The 12,583-nt window shown below is 39.2% G+C and overlaps 1 protein-coding gene across 1 annotated transcript in view; it reads right to left on the minus strand.

The window, feature by feature from the left end:
* The window catches only part of LOC103751365 (protein LEG1 homolog), an 18,803-nt gene extending 16,303 nt beyond the window's left edge, over positions 1-2,500 (minus strand). The window contains exons 1-2 of the mRNA XM_008854758.1: positions 2,207-2,500; positions 714-804 (exon numbers count right to left, since the gene is read on the minus strand). Coding sequence (XP_008852980.1) covers positions 714-804; positions 2,207-2,500 — 385 coding nt within the window. The remainder of the gene's footprint in view (positions 1-713; positions 805-2,206) is intronic.
* Positions 2,501-12,583: the final 10,083 nt, after the last annotated feature.

Here is a 12,583-nt window from a genome sequence, read left to right on the forward strand (position 1 = left end):
AGGCTCTCCATATAAACACATTCCTCCTGATTAGGCAGATTAGGTACTGGTGTGCATAACACAAACTCAGTAAACAAGCCTGCCACAGCTCAATGTACATAATAGACTAACAGGTCCCAACTATTTCTGGAGTCTTAGAGTATATGTTAATCACGTATTGTGAGGCTCTCCATATAAACACATTCCTCCTGATTAGGCAGATTAGGTACTGGTGTGCATAACACAAACTCAGTAAACAAGCCTGCCACAGCTCAATGTACATAATAGACTAACAGGTCCCAACTATTTCTGGAGTCTTAGAGTATATGTTAATGCTAGTAACTTCTGTATAACTCTCTACATATTTCTTAGTTTTGATATTTAACACATTTGACCATAAGAAAAGTACTAAACATTCTTGTTTTCTATTCTCACTCAAAACTTCCAAGAGCTTTTTAGGACTCCCAAACTGTCTGGGTTGGTCTCTCAGAAGTCTGACCTCGCAGTACCTTGATTTAGTTCCTCTGTGAAAAGCTGAATATATTCAAAGAGCCATTGTGGAGTTTGTGGCTATTAAATCCCACTCTGTGACATGTAGGCCAGAGAGAATATGATTTCAGTTTCAATTTGAAACATGGAAGAATACTTCTTTTCTGTCTTTGTTTCTAAACTTTAATTTGAATGCTTGTTTTGGAAGATGTGTAATATCAATTTTACTATTTCAACAAACCTGCCCCCCCAATAACTGTCCACTGAGATGCACAGATGGTTTCTAGATCGATAGCTACAGCGTGTCCTTCTGGAGGGATCAGCTAAAATGCCTAGAGGAAAGGGAAATCAGAATGCACAGTTGTATTTACTCTGAACATTTAAAATGCTCCTTAAATTTTTTTGAGCTTTTGTAATTTTATACAGCAGTTCTTAGTCAAATTTAGGCCTCTTCCCCCATCCATGCCACCCATCCCCCCCACCGAATATCATGTATTCTGCTGTACATTAAGTCCCATCCCTCATCTCTCACCAGTGAAACTTCCTTATACAACAGAGTGCAATGCACACAGAAAGTCATAACTCACCAAGTTTTGAAGAATTAGAGATTGCAGAGTGTGTGTCCTTGGATGGAACTGCTATATTGAACTTCACCCACCCATTGCTTGGGGACCATTGTGGAAGAAGAAAAAGACTGTAAGGGCTAGGGCTGGTTCATGAACACAGGGAAGTGCTTACATTTTTAACCTAAGTATATACACTTTAATTTTTGCATGTTCATATTATAAACATTTTCAGAAATACCTGTGTTTCTCTTCTCTCTAACTACCTTCTTATAGGTTCTTTAATACTTTATTGGCTTGGTTATTAGTGTAGGTTGGCCATTGCACACTAAGTTTCTCATGAGCTTCTATGTTAACTAGAAAAAAATTATCTTCTGATGCATGACTGTTAGGTCTCCAATCATGTCTCTAATCATGCCTTCTGTGCATACACTGGAAAGTGTTTAATTTCTTTTTATATTTTATTTATTATTATTTTTACTTTGTATGAGGGTATTTCTTACATGCATGCAAGTGCACCATGTTCTGTAATGCCTAAGGAGGTCAGAAGAGGGTGTCGGATCCCCTGGAACTGGAGTTATGGAGGTTGTTAGCTATCATGTGGGCGCTGGGAATAAAACCCGGGTCCTCTGGAAGAGCAGTCATTGCTATTAAACTCTGAGTCATCTCTCCAGCCCCTGTTTTATTTCTTAGGAGAAGCAATTGCTTGCAGATAGAAATGATAATAAGCAGATCAGTGCTGATTTATAACTTTGTGACCACTACCATTCAGAATCACAATGAAATTACAATTAATTTGGTATTTCGTTCTGTTTGTAATACATACAGTTTATTTTTCTCTTTCCCCAGGTGCATATAAAGGAATGTAAAGTTAGTAAGCAATTGAGAAAATATATTTTTAGATGCACTGTAGGTTAGACAGAATATTTTGCAGTGGTGGGTCAGTATGACTGTTTTACTGAAGTTTGTCATAGAAATGGAAAACCCACAAGAGAAGTGTATGATAAAGATGTATAGAAACATAAAAACAATAATGTTAATGAGACAAGTAATAAAGGGAGATGATATTTTAAAAAATAAATAAGATACACAGAATCTCATTTTACAAACATTTCATCATTATTCTAGAATAAAGAGAATAAATACTAGAACAAAAAGAACGTCTTTCTTACCTTCTTATATTGACAGCCATAGAATAGAGGCAATCCCCATAAGAAATTTTGTTCATTTGCTGGAGCAAATTTTTCAGAATATTTGGCTGTCTGAGTCAGTAGGTTTTTATACATCCCCATTCTGTTAGTGAATACCTGGGGATTAATTGTGAACTTACCATTCTCCAACCTGTAGTCATTCAGTTGTCCAGGACTCTCACCCCAGAGAGGGGAATACAAAGCTGAGGAATCAAAATATTGTGCTAAAGCAGCAGAAAAGCAGCCTGCCAGTATCAGGTTCAGTAAGCCAAGAGCCATAGTGCCAAGCTGGGAGCTGACAGTGTGTCCAGGCCTTTATTGGAGAATGAAGGAGGAAGTCATGGTAGTTCTTGCAGCACACCTTTCCACCTCTTTGCACTGTTACCTGGATAGAATTCAGGTACAGAGGAAATTTATTGGTTCGTTAATTCAGTTTTTCCACATTTACAGTAACAACACATAATGGCAGAACCTAAGCCAAATGTTAGGCTGGTTTAATATATCAAATGAAACCACTTTTCAATACAAAATCATCTAACACTTTTCTTCCTACATTGTGATTACGAGCTATATAGCCAATTGAATTCAGTGCTCCATTCTCATAAAATGCTTAGTTTCATCACAAATATTAAGTAAGTGATAATGGAAACACCAGTGTGTTTATCCTTGTGTGAAAGACACCCTATGTTGGGAGGGGTGTTTCCCATATGTTTCATGTTATTTCTGTGCATAACTAATCCCCAAGCACTGCTGTTGTGGCTTCTTGAATAAAAAATTCGGTGTAGAGTCTCACTGTCCTCTTATCATCTGAGATAGAGGTTATAAGATATTAGAAACTATGTTAATTCTAATTTTGTATAACACCACGTAAAATTAAAGATGAGGAGTGCTCACAAATGATCAGTGTTTGTTTTAAAATGGTCAGTAATAGGTTTAAGACTTTGTAGCTTACATGTTCTAGCTCTCACTTTAAACAGTACAAAACATACTGAAAACAAAAATAATCACATTTCATCCAGTTAGAATACATTTTTATGCTCTATACAGAATATGCTTAAAGTTATCGACATATAGCAAATAATTAGGTAAAGCCAGCTTATTAAATATTTTGTAAACTGCTATTTTATAATATCTATTTTCTACTTTTCCCAGTAAAAGAATCCATTAACTATTTGAGAATATGTTTCCAGTATCCCTTGCACACACAGGTGGGTAACTCCCTTGCACACACCCGATGCTTGGTTTACAACGTTCTTTCCTGCACCTATATCCCATAAGGTACTGGCTATGTTTTCTTCTAAGAGTTCCAGAGTTTCAGGTTTCACAGTCAGATCTTTAATACATTTGGAGTTGTCTTTTGTGCAAGGTGAAATATAAAGTTCTAGTTTCATTCTTCTAGAGGTGGAGATCCAGTTTTGCCAGTACCATTTGTTGAAGATACCTTTCCTTCAGTGTGTATTCTTGGCACTTTTGTCGAATATCAGGTGACTGAAACTGAATGGACTCATATATGCATCTTTTAGTATGTTCCATTGATCTATATGTCTGTTATTGTGCAAGTACAATGCCATTTTATGAATATAGGTTTGTAATATAGCTTGGGATATGGTATGATAATCCCCCTAGCATTGTTCTTTGTGTTCAGGATTACTCTATCTGGGGTCTTTTGTGATTTCATATGAATTTTAGGTTGGTTGTTTTTTTCTAATTCTGTGAAGAATGTCATGGGGATTTTGACATTACATTGAATCTGTAAATCACTTTTGGTAGCATGGCCATTTTCATAATAATAATTCTTCCAATCAATGAGAATGGGAAGTTCTTCCATCTTCTGGTGTTTTCCTCAATCTTTCTCAAATACTTAAAATTTTTATTATAGAGATCTTTAATGTCTTTGATCAAGTTTATTCCTAGATTTTTTGGAGGCTATTGTGAATGGGAGGGTTTTCATATCCTCTTTCTCCAATTGCTTGTTCTTGATATAGAGGAAGGGTACTGATTTTTGGAGATTGATTTTGTAAACTGCCACTTTGCTGAATCATTTCCAGAAGTTTTCTGGTGGAAATTTGTGGATCTCTCAGGTATCATGTGCAAATAGGAATGACTTGACCTCTTCTTTTCCAATTAGTATTCCTTTGTTTCCTTCTCCTGTCTCATTGCTCTAGCAAGAGTTTCAAAAACTATATGGAAAAGGAGTGGAGATAATGGACAGCCTTGTCTGCTTCCTGATTTTAATGGGCATGCTTCCAGTTTTTCTCTACTTAGAATGATGTTGGCTGTGGGTTTGTTATATATAGCTTTAGTTATGTTGAGGTATGCTCCCTCAAGTTCCCTCTAGGACTTTTAGCATAATTGCATGTTGGATTTTGTCAAAGACCTTTTCTGAATCTATTGAGATGACATGTGATTTTTTTCATTGACACCATTGATAAAATTGATTCACTTAACGTATATTGAACCATCCAGCATCTCTGGAATAAAGTCATCTTGATAATGATGAATGAGCTATTTGATGTGTGTCTGTATGCAGTTTGCAAGTATTTGTTAATTTTTGAGTCTATGCTCATTAAGGATATGGGTCAATAGTTTTCCTTACTGGTTGTTTCTTTACCCGGTTTTCATGTTAGGGTGATGTTGGTTTTCTAGAAGATATTTGGGATTTCATCCAATATTTATATCTTTTTGAATAATTTAAGTAGTATTGGTTGTGTATCTTCTTTAAACGTCTGGTAAAATTCTTCTGTGAATCTGTCTGGTCTTGGGCTTTTGGGGGGAGGTTTTGTACTACTATTTCAATTTCCTTATTTTTTATTGTTTTTTTTTTTTTAATTTGTTGCTCGCGTCTTGCTTATCTTTGGTGGTTCCCATGAATTTACATATTCATCCATGTTTTAGGTTTTCAAATTTAGTAAAGTATAGGTTTTTAAAGTATTCTCTTAAAATGTTCTAGATCTTTTTGGTGTCTGCTGTGATGTTTCCCCTTCCATTTCTGATTTTGTCGATTTGGATTTGATCTTTTGTTCTTTGGTTGTTTGTCTTCTCAAAGATCCAACCCTTAGATTCATTGATTCTTTGTATTGTTTTCTTGTTTCTGTTTCATTAATTTCTGCTCTGATTTTTTTTATTTCTTCTTATATGCTGTGTTTGGGTTTCATTTATTGTTGCCTTTCCAGAGTCTTGAGTGCTCTTTCTCTGTTTTTAATGAAGCCACTTAGGGCTATAATCTTCCCTCTTAGAACTGCTTTAAAATTGTCCAAGAGGTTTGTTGTGTTGAAGCATCTTTTTCATTTAGTTCTAGAAATACTTTTATTTCATTCTTAATTTCTTCTTTGATCCATTCATCATACATGTTGTGTTGTTTAATCTCCATGTGTTAATGTAGTTAGTAGAGATTCTTCTGTTGTTGATTTTATGCTTTATTGCATTGTGGTCTGATAGAATACATGGTATTATATCAATTGTATTTGTTGAGGGTTTTTTTTTGTCCCAGTATGTCATCAATTTTAGAGAAACTTCCGTGGGTTGTTAAATAGAAAGCATATTCATTGATGCTTGAGAGGAATTACAGTAGATGTCTGTTAGGTTCATTTGATATATGTTACCAATTAATTAATTCAGATATCTCTTTACTATTTGTTGCTTGTCCAGTTGACATGTCTATTGGAAATAGTGGTCTATTGAAGTCCCCTACTATTGCTGAGTTGGGGTTAATCTGTGTTTTAATGCCCTGTAGTACTGTATTATGAAATTGGGTGTATGAGCGTTTGGTATATATATGTTCATGATTGCTCTATTGTTCCCTTGGTCAGAATGAAGTTAAGCTCTTTACCTCTTCTAATTAATTTTAGTTTGGTGTCTGTCATATATTCGAATTGTAATCCCTGCTTGTTTCTTAGTGCAATTTGCTTGGAATATTTTTGCCATCCTTTCACCTCTAGGTAGTACTTATTGTTGAAGATGGGATGAGTTTCTTTTTTAAAAAAATGTTATATTTATGTGTGTATTGCCTGCATGTAGGTCAGTGCACCCGTGTCATGCAATGCCTGTGGAGGTCAGAAGAGGCTGTCAGATCCCCTGGGACTGGAGTTCCAGACAATTGTTAGCTGCCATGTGGGTGCTGGGATTCAAACCCGAGTCTTCTTCAAGAACAACCAGTGCTCTTAACTGCTGAGCCATCTCTCCAGCCCCGAGATGAGTTTCTTGAAGATAAAAAAATAAATGGATTTTGTTTCTCAATGTATTCAACTAGCTTGTGTCTTGTGACTGGGGAGTTCAGGCCATTGGTATTTAAAATTATTATAGAAAAATGTTTATTGGTTATGGTCATTTTAATTTGTGTTTGCGTTCTTGGTCTAATTTTGTGTTTCTGAAATTATACCTTCAATTAGTTTCTTTCTGTTGCATCCTGGGAATAGTCGTTTCTTTCTTCAGTCTTTCATATTGCCTCAAGTATTCTCTGAAAGGGCTGGTTTGGTGCCCATGAATTATTTCAGCGTTTTGGGTCATGGAAGATTTTTCCTTCCCCTTCCACTCTAATAGATAGTTTTGCTGGGTCAAGTGTTCCAGGTTGTCATCTATAGTCATTTAGCACTAGGAATACTTTCATCCCAGATCTTTTGGCTTTTATAGATTTCATTGAAAAGTTAGCTATGTGGATGGAGAGATGGTTCAACAATTAAGAACACTGGCTTTTCTTGTGAAGACCTGGGTTCGAATCCCAGCACCTGTATAGCAGCTAACAAGTGTCTGTAACTCCAGTTCCGGGGACCCAACAGCCTCTTCCATCCTCCATGGGCATTGTATGACATGGGTGCACTTACCTACATGTAGGCAGTACATAAACAAACATAAAAATAATAAATAAAATATTAAAAAAATAAAAGTCAGATGTAACTGTGATAGGTTTTCCTTTTTATACGACTTTTCTCTTGAAGCTTTCAGTATACTCTTTGTTCTGGACATTTAGTGTTTTTATTATGATATGCCACATGAGTTTCTTTTCTGGTCCTGCTATTTGTTGTTCTATGTGCTTCTCGTACTTGTATGGGTCTCTTTCTGTTTTGAGGAAATGTCTTCCTATTGAAAAAGACTAGGCGCCATGAGTACTCATGAGCCCACATGTTTAAAATTGACAAAAACCAGGACCAGCCTTATCAAAAGGCTGCAAGACGGGCAGGCGCCGGTCAAGCTTCACAGATCAAGCCATAAACAAGTTTTACGGGTAGAACTCCTGACCACCCTGAGGGCCCGATACCAGGAAATCAAGGGAAAAACACCTGTGCCTCTGAGGTCACCTCCCATTTAGCAATCCCACTTCCCCTTAGCCCCGGCCCTTACCCCATATCTCTGCATACTTTTGAAATTATTGTGTGTGTGTTTGAATTAACCAATAACTGCTCTTCTGCTTCTGTACCCTGCTTCTGCTCTATAAAAACTGCCAAACCCCAACCTGGGGTGTGCAAGTCCTCCGAGGAGACTCTGTCCTGTGTATGAAATAAACCTCTTGCTGTTGCAACCCGAAAGGCTGACTTGTCCTCAGTGGTCTCACTCTTACATTTGGAGGTCCCACTGAGATTTGAACTCGGATCGCTGGATTCAGAGTCCAGAGTGCAATCATTTGAAGTTCTGGTAAATACCATTTATATGTGATTCTCTCTTTCCTCTATGCCTATGATGTGTAAATTTGGTCTTTTTATGGTGTTCTACATTTCCTATATAGTCCATTCCTATGATTTTTAAATTTTTCATATTCTTTGCGTGAGTGGTCCAATTCTTCAACTGATGGGAACCAAATAGTATAAAGAGAAGAGCTGGGACAACACAGAGTTAACTAGACAAGCTGCTTTGGAAGGTCACAAGCAAGTTGGAGGAATGCCATGAACTTCGTTGCACACAAGGAGCTGTGTGAAAGTGTCTGCCAGCACACTGACAGACACTGCAACCTTCATCTTGACCTTGTTATTCCAAAGTTCAGAATATTCTTAAAGATAATCAGTAGCCATAAGCAGGAATTTGTACCTAGATAATAGCTGTGAGAAATGTTCATGTCCTGTGAGAAGTCATGTACTGTGTTTCTGCTTCTCAGGTTGTAATTGTTTTGCAAGGCCAATAAAAGGAAAAGCAAAAAGGCACTCTGAGATCTCATCCTGGAGGTGCCAAGTCCTCTGCTTTCTTTGAAATAAGCATTCCCGCATCTATGTTTACTTTCCTGTCTGAAGAACAACATTCAACTTTATCATCCAATCTTGATATTTTGTTTTCCATTTCATTCATCTTATTGGTGACGCATTCTTCTGTCATTTCAAATGGACTTATTGAGTTTTTCACTTTGTTCTTCATTTTAGCCTGAGTTTTCTTCACTAATTCTCTCTTTTATGAATTCAGTCAAAAGTTTATACCTATCCTCCTTTAGTTCTTTGAGTTGTTTGTGTGTTCTTTAAATTCATTGAATTCTTTGATCATGTTTAAAATTGTTCTTTTAAGTTCTGTAATTCCTGGGTTGCCTATAGGGGGTTTTCATTGTAGAACTATTCTGTAGGACTGGTAGTGTTTGATGAGGACATTTTAAAATTAAAACTTTTTTTTTTTTTGGTTTTTCTTATAATTTTTTTCCTTGTGATTTTAGCATATAGATTTCATTTATTGTTTGTTATTTGGGTATGAACCCATGAAACCCAAGCCTTCCTTTTGTTAAGGTTTAGATAGCCCTGCCCCCTCATCAACAGGATCCCAAGGACTTCTCATGCTCCTGAGAAAAGGGAACCTAGCTGATAAGCACCTTGGTCTTTGAAGTCAAGAGAAGAAGACTTTTCTCCACTGTTTAGCTAACACAGCAGGCTTTGATCTCTAAAGAGGACAGGTTTTAACAGTCCCGCTCTCCCACTCCCCCCAAACTTAAAAAAAAAATACATCTTCCCACCTTCTGCAGGAGGCAGAAGCCTCCCTAACTTAAAAAAAAAATATATCTTCCCACCTTCTGCAGGAGGCAGAAGCCTCCCTTTTAAAAGACCCCAGCTCAAGACCCAGGCAGACATTTTCCCTGCCCTGAAGGGAATCTGTCCCACGTGTTCCTTTGCTAATAAACCCTATTTTGATGTAGTTTTAGCTGTGCCTCAGTGCCTCATCATCCAGGTGCCTCATCATCCATTTGCTCGTTCTCCGCCAACTTTTTACCTATCATCTTTGTTGTGTTGAGGTTTGATTCTATTTGTATTATTGATGTATCTTGGTTACTTTCTGATGGAAATGAAGAGCTCATTGGTCTAGGCTTCTAAGGTCTCTCTTCTGATTTTATGTTGGAGGAGCCATTTGACTCCAGTCAAACTACTCAGGTCTCCACGAGGGACAAGCCTTAGTTAGCTAAGGAGCACTACAAAAGCCTCAGATGGATAGTGCCAAGGTCCAAGGGGATGAGATGAGAAATGGATGTGCTGGTCCCTAATCAGCAGGGAAGCCTAAGCCCTAGAGCAGCGGGAGGGACTGAAGGTGGTCTCAAAACAGGGCAATGAGCATGGTACAATTTGGCTCACTCACCCTGGAGACTGAGTGAAATGCTTTTTGTCAGTCTGGACATGTCTGGGCCCCTACTAGACAGCAGGGAAACTTAGACCTGGGGTAGGGGGAGGGACTGCAGATGTTTCCAAAGCAGGGGGATGGGCATGGCACAATTTGACCCACATACCCAGGAGGCTGAGTCAGGTGTTCTTAGGCAGACTTGGAAGGTCTGGGCCCCTACTAGTCAGAATGAAAGCCTGCTACTGGAACTGGAACAGTGTAAGGGACTAGAAAATATTTTTTAGTATTTAGTAGATTCGATGAATAGGATAATTTTGCTGTGGTGGGTGGCTGTACATGTTTCACTGGTTTATAATAGAAACATACCACACATAAGGGAAGGATTTATGGATAAAGATGTATAAAAATAGAGAAATGATGCTAAGGAGAAGAGGGAGGGAAAAATATCCAAAAAACACAAATAAGATACACAAAATCTCATTTTCCAAATGCTTCATCACTCCACTGAACAGTCATTAGAATAAAAAGAACAATCTTTCTTAACTGACTTATATTGCTAGCCATAGTACTGAGGTAATCCCCACAAGAAATTTTGTTCATTTGCAAGAAAATAATTTGCAAAACATTTGGCAATCTGAGTCCGAAGGATTTAATGCATCCCGATCTGTCAGTGAACACCCAGGGGTTAATGATGCATTTTCTATTTTCCACTCCACAGGAAGTAAACTGTCCAGAACTGTCATCGCAGAGAGGGAGACACAAAGCTGAGAAGCCAGAATCTCCTGCTAATGTAGCAGGTGGTCACCTAGTACCTAGGTCCCGGAAGCCAGGAGAGCCCTGGTGTCATGCTGAGAACCAAGAGTGTGTCCAGGACTTTACTGAAGTCATGGTATTTTCTTGCCTCATGCCGTTCCACCACTTCATACTGTTCTTTGGATAGAACACAGATGTAAAGGAAAGTCACATCTTTTTAATTGACTTTTTCCTCCTCTTCACAATCTCTATGTTGTATCAGAACTGAACCTTAAGTTTAGGCTTCTTATAATATATTGAATGATGGCACCTGTCAATATTAGACCTTCCAACACTTTCCTAGTTTATGCTGTGATTATAGATTATTATTAGGGTTTCAATCTATAGCACCCCTCCCCAACAGGGCCTCACGGGTTCACAAGACCTTGAGAATGCAGGAACTGTGTTAATAAGCACACTGGTCTTTGAAGTCAAGAGAAGCAGATTTTGCTGCACCTTTTGGCCAATGGCAACTTGCTTTCCCTTTGATGATCTTGGAAGACAAGATAAAGAGATTCCACCTTCTGACCGGAGACCCAAGGAGTCAGATTCAGCACAGCAGGCTTTCCCTTTGATCTTAAAGGGTAATCAGACACCTCTTGACCCAGATCCTGGTTGATGGATGGATGGAAGGGGGCGCGTTTTAACTGAAGCTGTTCTGACAAGTCCTGCCCTCCCACTTCCCCCCTTCTGTGGAATTAAAAAAAAGTATATCCCCGCTATAGCACCCCCTGAAGCCCCCTATAAAGGCCCCAGCTCACATCCTGTGGACTGACATTTTCCCACCCCTGAATGGAATCTGTCCCATGTGAATTTTCCTTTGCTAAGTAAATTCTATCCCTCTGGAATTTTTATCTGTGTCCTGATGCTTTCTCCCGATTGACCCAGTTCATCTGTTGGCTTCAACTATCATGTGGTGCCAGAATCCGGTTCTGACTTCAAGGGACATCTGACCTTTCACAACTCACACATAAAAACCTTCGACTAGACCTGACTGCGGTTACTGGCCTTTACAAACACCACTGACTTGGCTTTGAGGTACACTCCAACCCTTTTCCTCTCTCTCTCTCTCTCTCTTGCTGCCTTCTCTCTATGATATTCTGCCTTGCCTTTAATTTTTCCCTGCTCTCCTACATCTTCTTTTAATCTCCTTTCTGGTTGAACCTGGTCACTCCTGGACCTCACTCAAGGCCACTGGGCAGCACTGGTCTCTGCGACCACTGAGAGTCTGGCACGGATACTGTGCCTGCCTAAGCCCTCCTCCTCCCTACCCTTGCACCTCCTCTTTTGATGCTACCATAGCTGAGAAGTCCCTCTGATTAGGAACCACCCACAACCTCCTCCTGCTCACCAGCCTGAGGCACAGCCAAGTCCCCCCGCCCCCCCCTTCTCCCCTTGTTATATCCTCCTTTCCCATCCATTGAAGAGCCCAACCCAGGACACTCCCTTCTCCTCCTCTAACTCCCTCTCCACAATCTTGATCTTCCCTCTCCCCTCTCCAGTGCTCTAATTCTGTCACTGCTCTCCTTCCACTAACTCTACTCTACTCAAGGAAATACAAAACCTTAAACAGCTCCTTACCAAATATTCCCCACTCTCCCCTATTCTGGCTTCTAGCTCAAAGAACCTGCTTATTTCTCCTGTATCTACTTCTACTACTTCTTTGATTCTAGATCCTGCGTCTGATAATCCTGCTCTTGAGTCCCCTCATGGACGAGACACCCCTCCCACCACTCCCACTCTGGCCTCCTCCCAGGAATACCCTTCAACTTCTCTTCTACCCCCTCCCAAGCCTTCTGCTGTGTCAAGCCATACTTGCTCCCACACCCAGTCTCATCATGCTGCCCATGGCATCTTTCCCTCAGGGAGGTGGCAGGCATAGGTAGGGTGGTGCAGGTTCATGTTCCTTTCTCTCTTGGAGATCTATTTTAGCTCAAACGCAGAATAGGCTTTTTCTACTAATCCTACACACTTCATAGAAGAATTTAAATACACCACTCACAGCTATGATCTAAGCTGGCATGATCTCTTTATGATTCTCCTTTCCGCCCTCAC

This window comes from Nannospalax galili, unplaced genomic scaffold (assembly GCF_000622305.1).
Source record: "Nannospalax galili isolate Female #2095 unplaced genomic scaffold, S.galili_v1.0 scaffold327, whole genome shotgun sequence".
Classification (NCBI taxonomy): Eukaryota; Metazoa; Chordata; class Mammalia; order Rodentia; family Spalacidae; genus Nannospalax; species Nannospalax galili.